The 16,754-nt window shown below is 45.9% G+C and overlaps 1 protein-coding gene across 1 annotated transcript in view; it reads left to right on the top strand.

Annotated features, from left to right (window-relative positions):
• Window positions 1–14,104, top strand: part of EGFR (epidermal growth factor receptor) — a 212,292-nt gene extending 198,188 nt beyond the window's left edge. Inside the window, 6 exon segments of the mRNA XM_043588477.1 lie at window positions 2,906–3,052; window positions 4,504–4,601; window positions 5,977–6,144; window positions 6,549–6,596; window positions 7,312–7,414; window positions 8,091–14,104. Of these exon segments, the coding sequence (XP_043444412.1) occupies window positions 2,906–3,052; window positions 4,504–4,601; window positions 5,977–6,144; window positions 6,549–6,596; window positions 7,312–7,414; window positions 8,091–8,449 (923 nt within the window). The 3' untranslated portion in view covers window positions 8,450–14,104.
• The last annotated feature ends 2,650 nt before the right edge of the window (window positions 14,105–16,754 follow it).

Genomic DNA, 16,754 nt, shown 5'->3' on the forward strand with positions numbered 1-16,754 from the left:
AGATGACAAATGAGGCTTCATGGGGAAGAGTTTCCAGGTAGAGAAATGAGGTCTTGTGACAGACTAACTCAGTGGCTGTTGTTTCCTGCAGTGAATGGTGGTCTGTGTGTATCAGAGAGAATGACTTGACAAGAGTGCACTGTGAGGATGTGTCTGTGGGGAAAAAAATAATAATAGTAGGCGAGGGAAATAGTTACTGCTTGTGGCTCTAGTGAGGACATCTCATCGGGACCTGACTCTCTGTTTCCCCCTCCAAATCTCCCCATGGCCCTGCACAGGCCTGTGCCTCTCCTCTCAAACACTCCTTTCCCATTCTTGCCTCATTGCCTTTGTACAAAGGACATCCTGAGCCTACAAGGGCCTCACCATTTAAGAAAGTGTCACTAGCACATTTTCACTGACTGCTGTGCTAGGCACCCACACCTGTTCACAGTCAGCCCTCACAAGTCCAGCAATCTGCTGGAAGGCTGCCAAACAGCTCATCTAATATATTTATCCATGAATTATCCGTCTATTTCCACTATTAAAGCAATGGGGGTGAAGCGGAGGGGCCACCCCCTCCGTAGAAATGGGTTCTTGGGGAGAGAAAAATTGAAACAAATTTCCAAGAGTAATTTAGTTATTATCACAAAACCAAATCATTCAGGATATCATCTGTTTAGTGGTTTTTTTTCATAGTACTATTGACTTCCTAATATTCTAAATGTGCTTTAATTTCATGGATCTTTGTCTTCTGCTGAGAATGCAAGCTTTACAAAGACAGAGATCCTTGTGGGTGAACAAGTGAATTTTTACACATGCCTGTGAGCAGGGCTGCCTGCCATGAATGAACCAGATGAGGAAATAAAGCTCTTCTGATGCCTTGTTAGTTTAGTCATTTCCAAGATATGTCTACTCCCCAAGAGGGATAGGAGGAAATGCTTCTTTTCCTGATCCTGAATCCAGGCCAGAGGCATCCGCATTGTCACCTCCCTCCCTCAGTGACACCATAGCAAGAGTTGCCATGGGTCTTTTCTCTTCCTGTTCTACACACATTCATCTATTCTCCAGACAACAGGCAAAAACTATCTTTAAACTAAAGCAGGCTTTTACTTCTCTGAGTATCATCCTTCTTTGGTTTTCCACGTATGTTCCAAATAAGACCGGAGCCCCTAACCACGGTGGGTGAGATCACAATTACGACAGGTCTGGCTTGTCCAGGATCACGTGGCCGAGTTTCTGTCCTTGCCACTGGCGTGAGCCAACTCACAGTCCGTGAATTGATCCACATTTGTTGAATCGATGAACACTCTCTACAGTTCTGTGACTTAATACCTTTGAATGATTACAACCAGTATCAGAGACTCAGCATCACTATGGCGGTCATGTGGTTTTCATTTCGGCGGAAGATGTGCTGTCAGCCATTAGGATCGATCTGCTGTCCCTGGCAGTACGCTGGAATTGTTAAACCGTAAGCCTGAAGTTTTAGTTTAGAAAACATATCCTGTTACCCCACTCTCTAGTCCCCACTCAAGACAAAATATTTTAATAAATTAGGAATGTATGTGTTATGCTTAGGAGTTGAAAAGAGAATTTGTGCCATGTTTCAGGCCCACTCAAACCTTGACTTCCCAGAGGAATTGTGCACATTTAAATTTTAATGTTTCTTTATTTTTGAGAGAGAGAGTAAGGCAGAGGGACAGAGCACGAGTGGGGGAGGAGCAGAGAGAGAGGGAGACACAGAATCCGAAGCAGGCTCCAGGCTCCGAGCTGTCAGCACAGAGCCCGACGCGGGGCTCGAACTCACAAACCATGAGATCATGACCTGAGCCGAAGTCAGACACTTGGCCGACTGAGCCACCCAGGCACCCCTCGATGTGCATATTTAAACACAATGTCTAAACCTAGTTATAGGAGAATTCATTGACTTCATGGATCTGGAGATGAGATATTTTTTCATCCAGTCCATATTGACACTGGTGAGGAAGGACAAGAGAATCTACTTTCTTACCCCTGAACCATTACTTTACTCCATTTTTCACTCCTGCATGTTGCATATTCAGGTCATTCAGTTTGGTGATGGCCTCTGGATGATCCAAGCAGACCTGTGGTAATAGGTATCTAGAGGCCAGCTCTAAAGAAAGTCTGTCATCAGACCAATTGGATTATCAGGAAACTGCCAGGATCCTGTGTCTGTCCCTCTCCATGCAGTCGGGGACCTGGGCTCAGTCCCACCGGCCTCCTCTCTTAGTCTCCCCAGTGCTCCTTCGCTGTCCAGGTTTCTAGAGCAGAGAATTCCGTCAAGGGAGGAGGCACAGAGATGGAAGGATCGCCAGAACTCAGGGAGGGCCTGGAAAAACACCAATTCTAAAACTGCTTTGCTTTTTTTTTTTTTTTTTAATCATGATGCTTGATGGGTTTTTGAAATAAAAGGTATGGTGTTTTTAGGTTTGTTAAAAAGATTGTGGGGTTCTCTGGTTTCCAGTTTTTATTATCATTTTAAAACGTGCAGTGTATATAACCCTGTCTGTAGGTCTCCATCTTCCGCAGATCCAAGTCGTTTAAGGGAGATGTCTGAGTGTGTGACTCCTGCTTCCTTGCATAATAACATGTATGTCATTACGGTGCTTGTGTTGTCATTGTTGCTGTTACTGAAGTTTACCATTTATTGGCCACTTACTATTCGCCTGGCCTTGTCTGAACATTTCCGTTGTGTTATCTCATTTGATCTGCACAACTGTCTTCTAAGACAGATGCTGTTATTATCCCACTTTACCCAAAGGTAAAATGAGTCTTCTAGCACTCAAGCAAATGGCCCAAAGCCACAGGAACATGGGTTTTTAAATGTTAGAAACATTTAAATGATGACTAAAGACAAGGCAGTGTGATTATTATTGACTTGTAAAGCAACTCTTCATCCTCTCAGGAGTCACCGTTTGGGAGTTGATGACCTTTGGGTCTAAACCTTACGACGGAATCCCCGCAAGTGAGATCTCGACCATCCTGGAGAAAGGAGAGCGCCTCCCGCAGCCACCCATATGCACCATCGATGTCTACATGATCATGGTCAAGTGTGAGTGACTGCTGTGGCCATCCACTCTTGCCTAGCTGGACCTTGGCACTCAGAGCCCCTTGTTGTGACTAGAAAGGCATCACTGCCCTTAGCCAAAAAAATCGAGGCCTCTGATTCCCTGAGGAAATATTGTCACATCTTTACAGCAGGCACTCAAGTCCAGGAACATCTGTAAACAGCCTCTTCCAACATTCTTCAGGAAGCACTTGCTTGACCCTTTGAGCACTGTGACCTGGCATGTGCCCATGTTTGGAAGCAAATAAATAAAATCAAATTCCTCCAGAAGCCATTACACCGAAATATTCTAGTCTCTGAGTTGCTCAATGAAAAAGGCACTCTGCATTTTGAGGCCCGTTACCAGAGAGACAGAATGTTTTTAAATGCCTGACAATGAGTAAGCACATGAGGCTAACAGAGTCAACATTTGTGTCTTGACTTCAGCCTTTCAAATAATAGATCAACGTGAGGTCTTGTGCAGTGTAGCAAGTACACATTTTAATCTAAATAAGAGTGTGTAACTTGATTGATGCTGTTATTCCATGCTTTCAGCAGGCTCTGAAGGTAACGTTATACTGATGAAACAAGGGAGCACAGGGGGTATGATAGGGCCAAGTTGATGTAAATATTACTGCCTTTCTGAACTTCAGACCACAGAGGTAAGCTACTCTCACTTCCTCGCTTTGGGCCGGGGAAGCTGGGGCCCAGAGAGGTTACATGATTCCTCTAAGGTCACATAAGCAGTCTGTCCAAAAATAGCTTGACATCCTGCTGATAGAAAGTAAATGTGAACCCTCAAGAGACGCGAGGACTTCCAGCTGAGAACCGTTCCTCCAGCTTGTTTGATCCAGACTTAGATCGTTGTGTAATCAAATGTGCCAGCGAGGTTAACATGTGTCTTAAGGAAGACTCGGGAACACCCCCCTCGCTTGCGTGCTTGGTTACTGAATATGTAAGACAATGAAAGCACCAGGATGGGAAGTTCCCAAACCCTGAGGCTGTTAAAGAAAGTCCCTAACTTTCTCTAAATTGAATCTAGTGTCCAGCTTGCAAGACTGCCAAGTGAATATAGACAAGCGTGGACGTCCAGGGAGGACTTTGCCGGAGAGCCTGCACGCCGGGGGCTGCCTACAGTCAGAGCAGTTCACAAATAGTGTGGCCCCCGATGCTGGGTCACTTGCGGTGAAAATGCCGGCACTCCGGCTCTAGGAAGAGTAGGCATAGAAAATTAGAGGATGCTCCTGTCATTCTGATTCAAGCGTACTGTGTCATCACGGTCTGTAAACTGTGACCAACGCTCGTCTGCCAAGACAGAAACGTCTATCACAGAGATTAGGTTTCTGCATCACCTATTTGCCTACAAAGAGGTCACCATAAATGCCCCCGTGAAGCAGTGCCATCTCTACCATTTCTTTCAGGGCCTGACTGTACTGTTTTCCTCATTCCTTCCCCAGGCTGGATGATAGATGCAGACAGTCGCCCGAAATTCCGTGAGTTGATCATTGAATTCTCCAAAATGGCCCGAGACCCCCAGCGCTACCTTGTCATCCAGGTACCGGATCACAGTCTGAACTTCCACTGGGAGAGGTCCCTCTGATGGTGTCAAATGTCACTGTGTTGCATCGTGGGCCAGCTCGGCCTCCCTGTCTCCCAGGTCCCGTCCTTAAATCCTCAATGCATTTGCAGCAAGCCTTGAACTAAGAGGAGGGCATGTATGGTGCCTCCAAGTTCATTTGCCATTCCCTTCTAAAGTCTAGTGCCCAGACACACCCCCTCCCGTATGTCACCTTTACATTTCAGTTAGCCAGACCCTTCGCGCCGTCTGATGGAGAAGTGGGGCTTGGTGTCAACCAATCTGGCTTCAGATCTCTGGCTCTCCACTTCCCACTTTAGGTTAAAACCAAACTCACAGGGCTGTTTTAATTGAGTCAGTGAAATAATGAATGCAAAATATATCACATAGCACCCAAAGGTGCTGCTTAGCATTCCGGTGTGTGTTGGGGGGTGGGGGAGAGGGGGTCTCCACGCACCTCCAAGCAAGCAGTTCTCTGACACCAGCTGGGTGTCTCTCCCCAAATCTCCATGTGTGCACTGGCCTTGAAGCTCTCTGACCCTGGTCCCTGTGGGTTTATATGGAGTCTTCATTAAATAGGCATTATTGATTAAATTACTGACCATGGGGACTGATGCAACCTCCAGCCCCTCCCCCATTCCAAGACATCAGGGGTGAGACGGATAGTTCCAGTCCTTGGGTGTGGTCCTAAAGCCACTCATTAATGTAGCAAAAGACACCTTTGCAGCTCTCATCACTTCGGAAATTCCTGGGGTCTAAGAGTTCTGTGTCCTGAGTAGGGATAAATTTCTTATTACAAATGACCACAGCACCTAACAGCATAGTAACACTCAATAAATGCTGCTGCTTCACCCCTGTCTTCTTCCTCTTATGCTGTTTCTATTTTATTCAGGGTCTTTTATTTTATGTTTATTTATTTATTTTTGAGAGAGAGACAGAGAGAGACAGAGAGAGCGTGAGCATGCTTAAGCAGGCAGAGAGAGAGAGAGAGAGAGAGAGAGAATCTCAAGCTGGCTCTGTGCCGACAGAGCAGAGCCCAATGCAAGGCTCGATCTCATGAACCGTGAAATCATGACCTGAGCCAAAATCAAGAGTCAGACGCTTCACCAACTGGGACACCCACCCAGGCGCCCCTCATCCAGGGCCTTTAAAACATCAAAGAACTTTTAGTGTCTTAATGTCAGTAGGGGAGGGAAGGAAGCGGCTAGACTTCAGAGAACCAGGGTGATTTTGTTATAACTAAATTGGCGAACAAATAGGCCTCCCTGTTTGTGACCACAGATCCCTCCTCTAGGCAGGAAGTGGGCTAGCATCTCTCTGGGTTTCACTAACTGTCTCACAATCTCTGCACCAGGGAGATGAGAGAATGCATCTGCCAAGCCCTACAGACTCCAATTTTTACCGCGCCCTGATGGACGAAGAAGACATGGAAGACGTTGTAGATGCCGATGAGTACCTCATCCCCCAGCAAGGCTTCTTCCACAGCCCCTCCACATCCCGGACCCCCCTCCTGAGTTCTCTGGTAGGAGACGTCATTTACTCTCAAGCTGTATCCACTGGTTTGAATGACATGTTGAGAGAAAGTGAGAGAAAATGAGACCCATCTAGTGGAACGTACATAGAGTCAAAGAAGTAAATTTCAACCCAATGGTCAAGCCAATGTCAGAATGAACCAGTTAAGTGTATGAATTCTCTTATTGCATTGCCTCTACTGGATCATAACCTTTTTAGGTCTACTAAGGATTAGAATTAAATCAGAATGAAGCCTAGTTTTCTAAAGCTAATGGGTCAAGACGAAATTAAGCACCTTTAGTTATATCCCCTCCATGAGACCCACCAGTCAGTGGAAATGGGAGAGAAGATGCAAGTGTACGATCAGCAAATTTTTGTTTACCTTTTGTTTGTTTGTTTGTTTACCTCTTTCAGAGTGCCACCAGCAACAATTCCACCGTGACTTGCATCGATAGAAATGGGGTATGTGTGAACACCTAATAAACCAGGATTAAACAACAGCTCTGGATCATGGCTCTCTTGGACATAGAAAATGCCTGTCTTAACCCAACTAATCTTGATTTTCCTTCCTGTATCTCCTTCCTTTCTTCCCTGGTTGGTTTCCTTGACCCCTACTCTGAGGCCAGTAATAGCTATCACTTATCACAGTGCTGTTCAGTATGTGGTTTGTGGACTTGGGGTAGCAGCATTACCTGGCAGTTTGTGAGAAATGAAAACTGCCGAGCCACCGGCCCAGACCTACTTACGTAGGAATGCTGGAGGCAGAGCCGAGCCATCTGTGTTTGAGCTGGCCTTCCAAGGGGTGCTCATGCTTGATCACATGAAGCCTTGATCCAGACCCATACTTACCAAGAGAGAAGCCGCCAGCCACACATATCTGCTTCGATTTCAATCGGCAACCACTGAAGAGCACAGATTATGGAACATTTCTGTTGTTGCCGAAATCCCTGCTTCACAGCACTGACCAGGTCCCTGCCACTTGCTCTGTGGTCTGTGAGCCAGCAGCACTGGCATCATCCGGGGGGTGGGGGGAGGCTTGCTGGAAATGCAGAATCTCAGGCCCTCTCTAGGGCCTGCTGAATCAGAATCTGCATTTTACAAAATCTCAGGTGATTTTTATACACATCGAAGTCTGAGCAGCACCGACTAATAACCTTGCCTTCTTCCCTCCCCTCAGAGCTGCCCCCTCAAGGAAGACAGCTTCTTGCAGCGGTACAGCTCAGACCCCACTGGCACCTTGACTGAGGACAACATGGATGACACTTTCCTCCCGGCACCTGGTGAGTGGCTAATGCTGAACATGGTCATAGGCTTCCCCAGGCAGCAGGGCCAGCCTCCATCCCCTGGTGCCCAGAGGACATGCTTCCTTCAGGCTAATCCGGAGGTGGGGACTCTGGAAAATTCACAGACACAGTGTAGACAGTGAGAGGCAGAGAAATACAAACCGACCGAGCACACGTGAGGGTCTTTGTATTGAGCTCAAGTCACGTCCAGGTTGGAGGTGTGCTTTTAGAATCAATCAGAAGACGTTCTAGAATTTGAAGCAGGCATTAAAGGCGTGTGTGTGCGTGTGTATGATTGTGTGTGTGCCAGTGAGTGTGTGAACACGTGTGACAGATTCGATCCTGGCTCCATTCTTGGCCCATGAAACATGTATTTTCCTAATCTGAGCTTTATCCCCAGACGTACCATACCTGTGTGCACACATGCACCTCAAGGCGGGCCATCTTTTTCCAAACTTTAAATTGGCAAGAGACAGATGTGCCAATTGCTTTGAGAAATACAGAAAGGAACGTAATTTACTTTGCAGCAACAGCCAGAGAATCATCCTCCCAGCTGTCCCTACACTTGGTTGCCTCAGGGAAGAGTATTGATAGGGTTCAGATGGTACACAGGAATCCTGCTTGGGACGATGCTTTGCTGAGTACTTCACCTGCGATTTCTTTTCCATTTCAGAATACATAAACCAGGCTGTTCCCAAAAGGCCTGCGGGTTCCGTCCAGAACCCCGTCTATCACAATCAGCCTCTAAATCCAGCTCCTGGCAGAGACCCTCACTACCAAAATCCCCACAGCAATGCAGTGGACAACCCTGAGTATCTCAACACCCACCCCACTTGCGTCAACAGTGTGCTCGACGGCCCCACCCTCTGGGCCCAGAAAGGCAACCACCAGATTAGCCTGGACAACCCTGACTACCAGCAGGACTTCTTTCCCAAGGAAGCCAAGTCAAATGGCATCTTTAAGGGTCCTGCAGCTGAAAATGCAGACTACCTAAGGGTAGCACCGCCCAGCAGTGAATTTATTGGAGCATGACCACGGAGGATAGTGTTGGCCGTCACAATCTCCAATGTTTCAGTCCCTGGGTCAGGCCACGGCAGCTACTCAGTGCTGATAGTCAATGCCCACGTTAACTCTTGGACCCGTGGACTGGTTCAGCCATATTTGCTCCGATGGGACCCATCTTTCGTGCAGGAAGTTCCCCCTACTTGGACGCACTTTGGGGAAGTTTCTGGGACATTCCTTTGTCTTCAAACTGTGAGGCCTCCACAAAAAAGGCATCCAGCAAGAATATTGTCTGTTTGGGCAGAAGTTCACCTTGCCATGAGGTATATCTGATGAAACAAACTGTGTAAGGAGTTTTATTGCTTGGGGACCCTTGGGGTTTTTAATTGTCATTGTTGATTTTGTTTATAATGGGCTTTTCCAATGAGGAAGAAGCTTGCTTGTAGCACTTGCTGCACTGAGTTGATCCAGGCCCACTGTGACCAAGAAGCAAGGGTCAGCGTCTTCCAGCTAACATTTGATTCCACTGACTCTGCTTCATGATTCTTCCATTGCAAGACAAAACTAGAAGTGCTCTATGTCCTGAGCGGGACTTATTGGTACTGTATCAAATCATACCAGGTACGAGAGGATAAAGCCACTTTGAACCCTTCCTGACTGAAGAAGAAACGGAGGGGGGGAGAACTCTTCTTCAGACTTCTTTTTATGCAGGTTTCCTCATGGTACTTACTCTCCGTTGGTTGTCCAGTGTTTTCTAGTTATAAGTATTAGACTTACTTGTTTATTTTCCATTCCATTGAAACTCAGTATGCTTTCCCTGTCAGTAGGAGGAGACAGTACATCAAACCATAACCAGCATCGGCTTGTATTTAGACCAATAGCCTTTAATCAAGATGGAACAGTAATGCAAAAGTTCACACAAGAACATGGCTCTCAAATTTGAGTCTCGAAGGAAATACATCAAGTCCCTTAGGGGTCAAGGAGTGGCCATATATCGGGACACTGCTGAGGTACAGCCACTCCTAAAACACTTTCAGCCTCCCACCACCAAATTAGGCTACTTATGGGAGATAATTTTCTTTTTATGTCACTTTAGAAGATTTTTACTCAAAGGGTACTTTTTTCCTTTCTGATGAGCTGCCCCAAAGCGCCCGCCTCGCTCTTCGGGAATGAAGGGATCCAGGCTCTGAGGCCCCTGTGCGGGAACGCACAGCCCTCGCCGCTGGGGGGCGCATTTTACAGGTGGAAATAAAGACAACATTATATATAGGGGAAGAAAGTGGTAAATATGAAATCAGAGTTTGAAATTGATGACAATGCCTTAACGACATCTACGGGTATTTTAGAAAAAAAAAATTCCCTCTTAAAACAATTTCCCAGTTATTGGAAGATCCAGATAATTTAGGACGTTAAGTGTTTTTCCAACCTGTGTGTCCCTGTAACCCAATCGGTTCACAGCCGTGCTTTGTATACAGTGTTTTAAACACTCTTAGTCAACATCCAGCTTATCAAGGGAAGAATGTTGCAGACAGTATTTCCGGCCTACGGATGTGTTCAGCCACACACACACGCACACACACACAATTGTCCTTTTGCTATTAAATTGACTGTCAGGTCAGGGCCGCACAGCTTTGTTACCAAAATATTGATCTTGTCCCAATGGTATTCAATACTCTTAAGCAACTATCCCAGCCCAGCATAAGCACTAACGATAGAAAAATAAATAAAACATAATCCCGATTCCAAGAAATTCACAATTTGGCCGAGGGAATTGACTCATAAAGGCCAACCTTAAAGCAACATGATGGGATGGTAGGCAAGACAGGTCTGCCGAGCACGGACAGCACAGAACAGGGAATAGTGGATGGGCCCTGCCTGGGGGGACCTGGAAACCTCTTCGGGGAGGGAGTGGTGGAGTTGGGTCAAAACAGGACCAGGGTCTTAGCCACAAGGGAAATGGGACGTGTGTTCCAAGCAGAGGAAAACTTGACCAAGAAAGCATCTGCCAGAGGAACCACTAATGAAAGTGGGAGAAAAGCCTGCCTTAGGTGGTCTTTACAAACTGTCCCTTTAAGCCTGGGAACTAGCCTGTAACATTTCCCAAGTGCCCTACATGTGGGTCCTTATGGGGATTTGAAGATGAGCAAAAAGATTAAACATCGTTCTAAGAATCTAACACTTTATGCCATTGTCAGTAAAGCACTTCTGTTATTTATTCACCTCAGAACATAAGTATTTTGATAAGTTTCTCCAGCCCCAGGAAACAGAATGATGCACATTTTTGTCACCACTTATTCTTCAAGAAGCAAGGGACTAGTGAGGGAGAGCAACTGAATGTGAGTTCAACTGTAGCAGTTAAATCCCAGTATTTTTGTAATTTGCAATATTTTACTATAACATAATAAAACAGCAAAAACTATTCAAGCTTTTTCTTTTTTGTATTTCAGCTTTCCTGCATAAAATCTGGTTGCTAAATTCTCTTAATTGTAGGACTGTGTTTCCCAAAATGTCCTCACAATGGCTGTCCAGGGAGGTGCAGAGGGGGCTTGTAGATGCTTCAGAACCTGAGAATGCAGAGCCCGAGTCAACAGCCCCAGCTGTCACTGTGGGCAGATGAGGAGAGGGCTCCCCGCAGCACCAGTATTTCCATTTCATGGCCCTGATTGGCCAGGGTTCAAAGCTTCTACTCTGTCTCTTCAGTTCCTCCTTGTTGACACTGGGTTCAAAGACCCTGCAGAGAGCCTGTTCCTTCCTCAGTCAGTTCCTGGAAACGTTCCCCTTGACCCCACCTTAGATTTGGTCTTTGGAAACAGTTCAGGGAAAAGTAGTTGGAAGTGAACGCTTACAATGGGCCAGCGTCCTCACACGTCTCGAATAAACTTTAAGGAGTCCCTGCCGTCATACTCTATGAAACACACTTTTGTCACCTCGCAAAGTAAAAAAGATGAATCTTCCAAATTCTAGATTTGCTGAGTGCCAGTTGTCACTGGTTTTATAACCAGGAGCATTGTGGAGGCACCATATGGCATTCGAATTGATAACAAGGCTTAGGTATTTGTTGAAAGTGCTTAATCTGAAGGATTCTTAGTTTGGCTCAGGTGCAGCCTGGACCCATGGGCTTTTCAGAGCTTCCCCAGCTTATTCTGATGAGCACCAAAGTTTGGGGAAACACTGGTATAAAGGAAAGGCCTATGGGGAGGCCCGTCCCTCAGCTGGAGGCATCCCGCTGGCCTGTTGCACACTCTCCAGGCCTCAGGTTACTCAAGCAGGGGTCAAGTTGCTGAGTTATGGTGACCCACAGATCTCACCCTTGCTGCCAGAATCACCTGGTGAGCTTAAAAAGCAGGGGCAGGGTCCCTGCAGACCAATGAAGGGGACTCTCAGGGCTCCCCACGTGATCCTAATGGGCAAGCAGAGTTAAACCCTCACCTCTAAGGTGACCTGTAAGGTCGTCTATACCATGCCCCCAAGTCAGGGCCGAATAGAAAAGCCTGAGTCAGGTAAAGGAAGGTGGTGGAGTCCTTAATATTCCTGAGACTTGCCCACTCGTGACCGTTCCAAAGCCTCTAATTCTTCGTCACCGGCAGCTTACCCTGAAAGTGGCAAATACCCAAACCTGAGCCTCCGGAAAGCCCCGGAACAGTTTGCGTTTTCTAAGAAGTTAGAAAAATCGTCTCTCTCACAGTGAGGCGCTCACCGCGTGACAGCTGGTGGAATTGCCCTCAACGTCTACTTTGCATTTCTCTTTTGATAAGTGAACGTTTTTATTACAACGTAACAATCTGTTTATATTTCCTTGCCCACGGGCTGTAAAACCTTACTGAAAAGAAATCCCTGCCTCTATTACCAGCCACACCTGCCGTTTCAGGGGCATACATTTTTGTACTATGAAAGACACACTCACGTAGGGTTTGTAAATGTTAATCTATTTTTGTAACTTTTTTTTGAGGAATAGTAGCCTCTCTTGTAGCACTGAACTTTGTAAGGTATGTTTTTAGAAAAACTCATTTTTCTACTAAAAGTTAGACTGAAATAGAATCAAAAGTCGAAACTGAAATCTTTGAAGGGATTTAATTAAAGCAATGGAACGCTCCTCTTTCTCGTAAAAAGGCACAGCCTCGTCGCAGAGCTAAGCTAGGTCATTGTCCTGATAAAGAGGAATCATGCCTTTTATATTTATAAAATGAGAAAAGGTAAAAAGCACATATGGTTTAGTCTTCCGCTAAAGCAGGCTCTCTCCATGTTAGAGAAAAAGAATGACTTTGTTATTGCTAACACGGATCCAACTGCATGCTATGCTGTACTCAACTGCCAGCATGATCCTGTCGATGTAAAAAAAAAAAAAAAAAAGCAATAATATAGCACTTTGTTGGTTTGTATACACTAATCTGACTTTGATACAAATTATTTTTATTTTTATATTTATAGCTGATGTGCATTTACCAATAGACTAAACAGATCTGCAGAACCCTAATAATGTTCAGCATGTTTTGGTTACTCAGTACACTGATGAAGTCCATGTTTCCCAAGCCTTCTCATGACCTCACCTTCCCATTCCCGAAAAAGTGTTCTCAGCCCCTGGCTGCACAGTGAAATCCCTTGGGGAGCTTTTGAAACTAGTGAGGTCCAGCTGCACCCCAGACCAATTCAATACAAATCTTTATGGGTGAAATCCAGGCATCCGTGCCTTTGAAAGCTCCTAATGGTCATTCTGATGGACAGCCAAGGTTGAGAACCACCAACCTAGGTGCCTGGACAACTTAACGCTTCAAGGACCTCAGTGCCAGTTGCTGCGGGGGAGGATAGGTTCTGTGACAAGCTGCCCAAGCACTAGAAGGGAGAGGTTTAACCAGCTGATGAAAAGGGAAGGAAATGTGGAACAGACAGGTTTTTCCATTCCCCCTATTAAAGGTGGACTGGTGGTATAATAAAGGTAGAGAGCATTCTCACTGCTGGTCCAACCAACATGGCACCCATCATAAGCAGGTAACTTTTGTTTGCCTTGCTAAAATAAAACATTGACATATATGTTACATTATAAAGGGGAGACATTAAGAAGATTGTGTAAGTAGCTGGATGGCTTTTACAAAAACAATAGTCCAAGAAAAGGATTCTTCAAGAAACACTTTTATATATTTTCCATAAATTGCATCTAGGGAAAAAAAACCTAAAGCAATTAGGATTTTCTCTTCCACGGTTAAAACTTTACAGCCACGTTACGCCCTCCGAGGTCACAGGTCTGTCCTGTCTAAATTGCCCACAAAAGTTCTTACTATGCATCCCCACCCTATCACCTAGCAGACGAAACTTCAAGGAAAAGCATACTTTTTTTTTTCCTTAGGTGCATTTAATTGTTATTTTTAAACCCTTTGACCTGATTTGGTTACAAAATAATCTTATACTGTAACACCATCTCTTGGAAATGAAGAGATCCTATAGATCTGATGCCTGATAACCAGGGTGACCATGTCCAGTTAACAACAGACAGCAATACCTTCATTTCTAAAACAAGCAAGCAATAGCTTTATAGCTTCTATATATGGTACGTCTTAACAATGTAAAATTTTGCTGTGATGAAAGCAATATGTGTACAAATGAAAAGCAAGATTCTCTTTTATATGGTTTACACTGTTGATCAGAACATGTTGATTGTATATTGCGTATTAAAAAATTAGATGTATATTATTCATTGGTCTTTTCTTATATAAGTACCTTATAAATAATAATATTGTATCCTTCGTTAGCGATGCAGTGTTGACAGTAGTTATTAATCATATCTGACCTACTGTAGATGTTCTTTCCCGATAACTTTTTTAAATTAATTAATAAACTTTATTTTTAGAGCAGTCTTAACTTCAAACACTGAACTGAGCGGAAACTACAGAGGGTTCCCATATCCTCCCTGCCCCCCACTCCTGCCTCCACTGTATCGCGTCCACACCCAAGTGGCCTGGGAACTTTTTAATGTTTGGAGGTTTCCTGTGTGAGACTGAGACTCCTCAATGCCGTGCTGCGTGGCAGCAGCGTGTGGTCTGACCGGGGTCTGCCGCATCTTCGCACCTGTTCCTAGGACCTCCCCTCCCCTGATTTCCTTCATGGTGGAGAAACACAGAGCCAAGGGGAAATGCCTTTTTTTTTTTTTTAATTTAAATTTTATTTTTTTATGAGTATGATTTGTTGTCAAATTGGCTTCTGTACAACACCCAGTGCTCATCCCAACAAGTGCCCTCCTCAATGCCCATCACCCATTTTCCCAAGAGGGAATTCCTCGGTGGACGGGATTTTCCTATGGCAGGCACCAAAGCAAACAGAAGTTTTGTTGCGATTCTGCTAAATCACAAATGCTAGAAGCCTGAAGAATGAACAAGGCACACCCTTGTGTGAGGGTCCCGCCCCCCACTCTGGGCTGCACGGCTTACACCTTACCACCCACCTCCCTTACATCTGAGGGCTTTCCCAGTCCATGAGGACTCCATGTGGCGGAAACACATATCCTATGCTTCCTGTGAGCCAGGAAAGTAACCACCAGCATGGAGGGGAATTGTTCTGCCAAAGTCAAGGTAAAAGTTCTGTAAGAACCTGGTTCTCCAGCTAAGTACTTGAACACGTAAGGGAATAAGCAGTTTTCTCATCTGTAGTAACCACAGAGTGCGAGTCAAAGGCAAAGGGTGTAAACCCATCTCAACAGCTGAGGAAAAGCCAACTTGGCGATGAAGCAGGTGCCAGCACTGGGGAGGAAACTAGAAACGGGACCAGCAGCTGACCAGCTGGGAGGTGGGAGGGCACAGGGCAGGAAGAGGTGGGCGTGCGGTTTTAAGTTGGCTTTAGATTGTGGAACTAGCACCTGGAATCCCCTGGCCCTGGCCTGGAATCGTCCACAGGGCTTCAGATTTCTTTGACTTTCAGTGCTCTGACCCCAGAGAATAAAGCCCCAACTCCCTCTGCCACTGCTTTCTCCTGGACCAGCTGGTCGCCACACAATGCTCTACCTTGTTCCTGTTACTCAGGAGGACAGAGAGCAGGAAGTGGGGCTCGGCTGGCTCACGACCACCACTGATCCCTGCAGGGCTGACTCTCATCATTTCCAGGAAAATTGCAGCTTTGTTTTTGTGTTGTTCATTCAGAAGATCATCGGTCGCCTACATACAAACGGAGGGCTGAGAGTAAATTGTAATTCATGTGGAAGCAGGACTTCAGGACAACCGCGTCCCTGACGAATAAGCAAATCGGGAACTTTCCAGTTCCCCATTGTGGCCCCAGGCTCCCCTGGCTTCCTGGCCTCCTGACCTTCCACACGCTGGTATTGTCAGGCACCTTGGGAAGGAGTAAGCCTCTTAGAGCTCAAAGCCTTCGATTAAGGGGTTTAGCCCCACGTAGAGAAAGGCAAATGTCAGCAAATAAGGTAGACTTGGAGAGCATTATGGGGCACTGGCCCCCTCAAGCCTCCAATGTCATGCCCAAGGGAAGGCCATGGCTTATGATCCCAGAGGAGTGCCCTTACCTCAGGGCAAACTCCCTAACACCATAATCTCCACCACCGCCCCACCATCCTGCTCCGCATAATTCCAAACTGAAGCTCAGGACAAATGGAGTTTCAGCTTGAAGAGATTTTGCTCTGGGCCAATAATCTTGTGAAACTATAACTACCTGGGGAGAGAAAAGTTTTCCCAAGAACTGGAGGGTCTGAAAAGGAGGACAGAATTCTTTTTCTTTGGGTTTCCCTTTGCTCGGGGCTTGGGCAAGTCCTCCAGACCTTGCCCCTCTCAAGGTTTTTCCTCTATACCCAGAAAGGACAGCTAAAAACTTGGGTAGACTGGGCGCCTGGGTGGCTCAGTAAATTGAGCGTCCGACTTCGGCTCAGGTCATGATCTTGCGGTCCGTGAGTTCGAGCCCTGTGTCGGGCTCTGTGCTAACAGCTCGGAGCCTGGAGCCTGCTTTGGATTCTGTGTCTCCCTCTCTCTCTGCCCTTCCCCACTCATGCTCTGTCTCTCTCTCTCTCTGTCAAAAATAAATAAACATTAAAAAAAATTAAAAACTTGGGTAGAAAAGCCCTGAGAACAGATCTGATGTCCACCCTAATTTCAAAAATAGTTAACAAAATACAAGAAAGAGCCTATGGGCATATTTGTAATTAGTCCCTTGAAGGAGCCTCCCATTCTGCTCCCCATTAGTCACACTGAGAACCCTGAGAGATACAGATCATGGGAAGAACAGCCAAGTCCACACTCTGAAATGCTTCTACAGATTCTACCTTGAATCTCTCTCCTTGCCCGGGACACTGAGCTAGAAAAGCTGGATGCTAGGGTCTAAAGGAAATAAAAATATATCCTTTACC

The sequence above is a fragment of the Prionailurus bengalensis genome, chromosome A2 (assembly GCF_016509475.1).
Source record: "Prionailurus bengalensis isolate Pbe53 chromosome A2, Fcat_Pben_1.1_paternal_pri, whole genome shotgun sequence".
Lineage (NCBI taxonomy): Eukaryota > Metazoa > Chordata > Mammalia > Carnivora > Felidae > Prionailurus > Prionailurus bengalensis.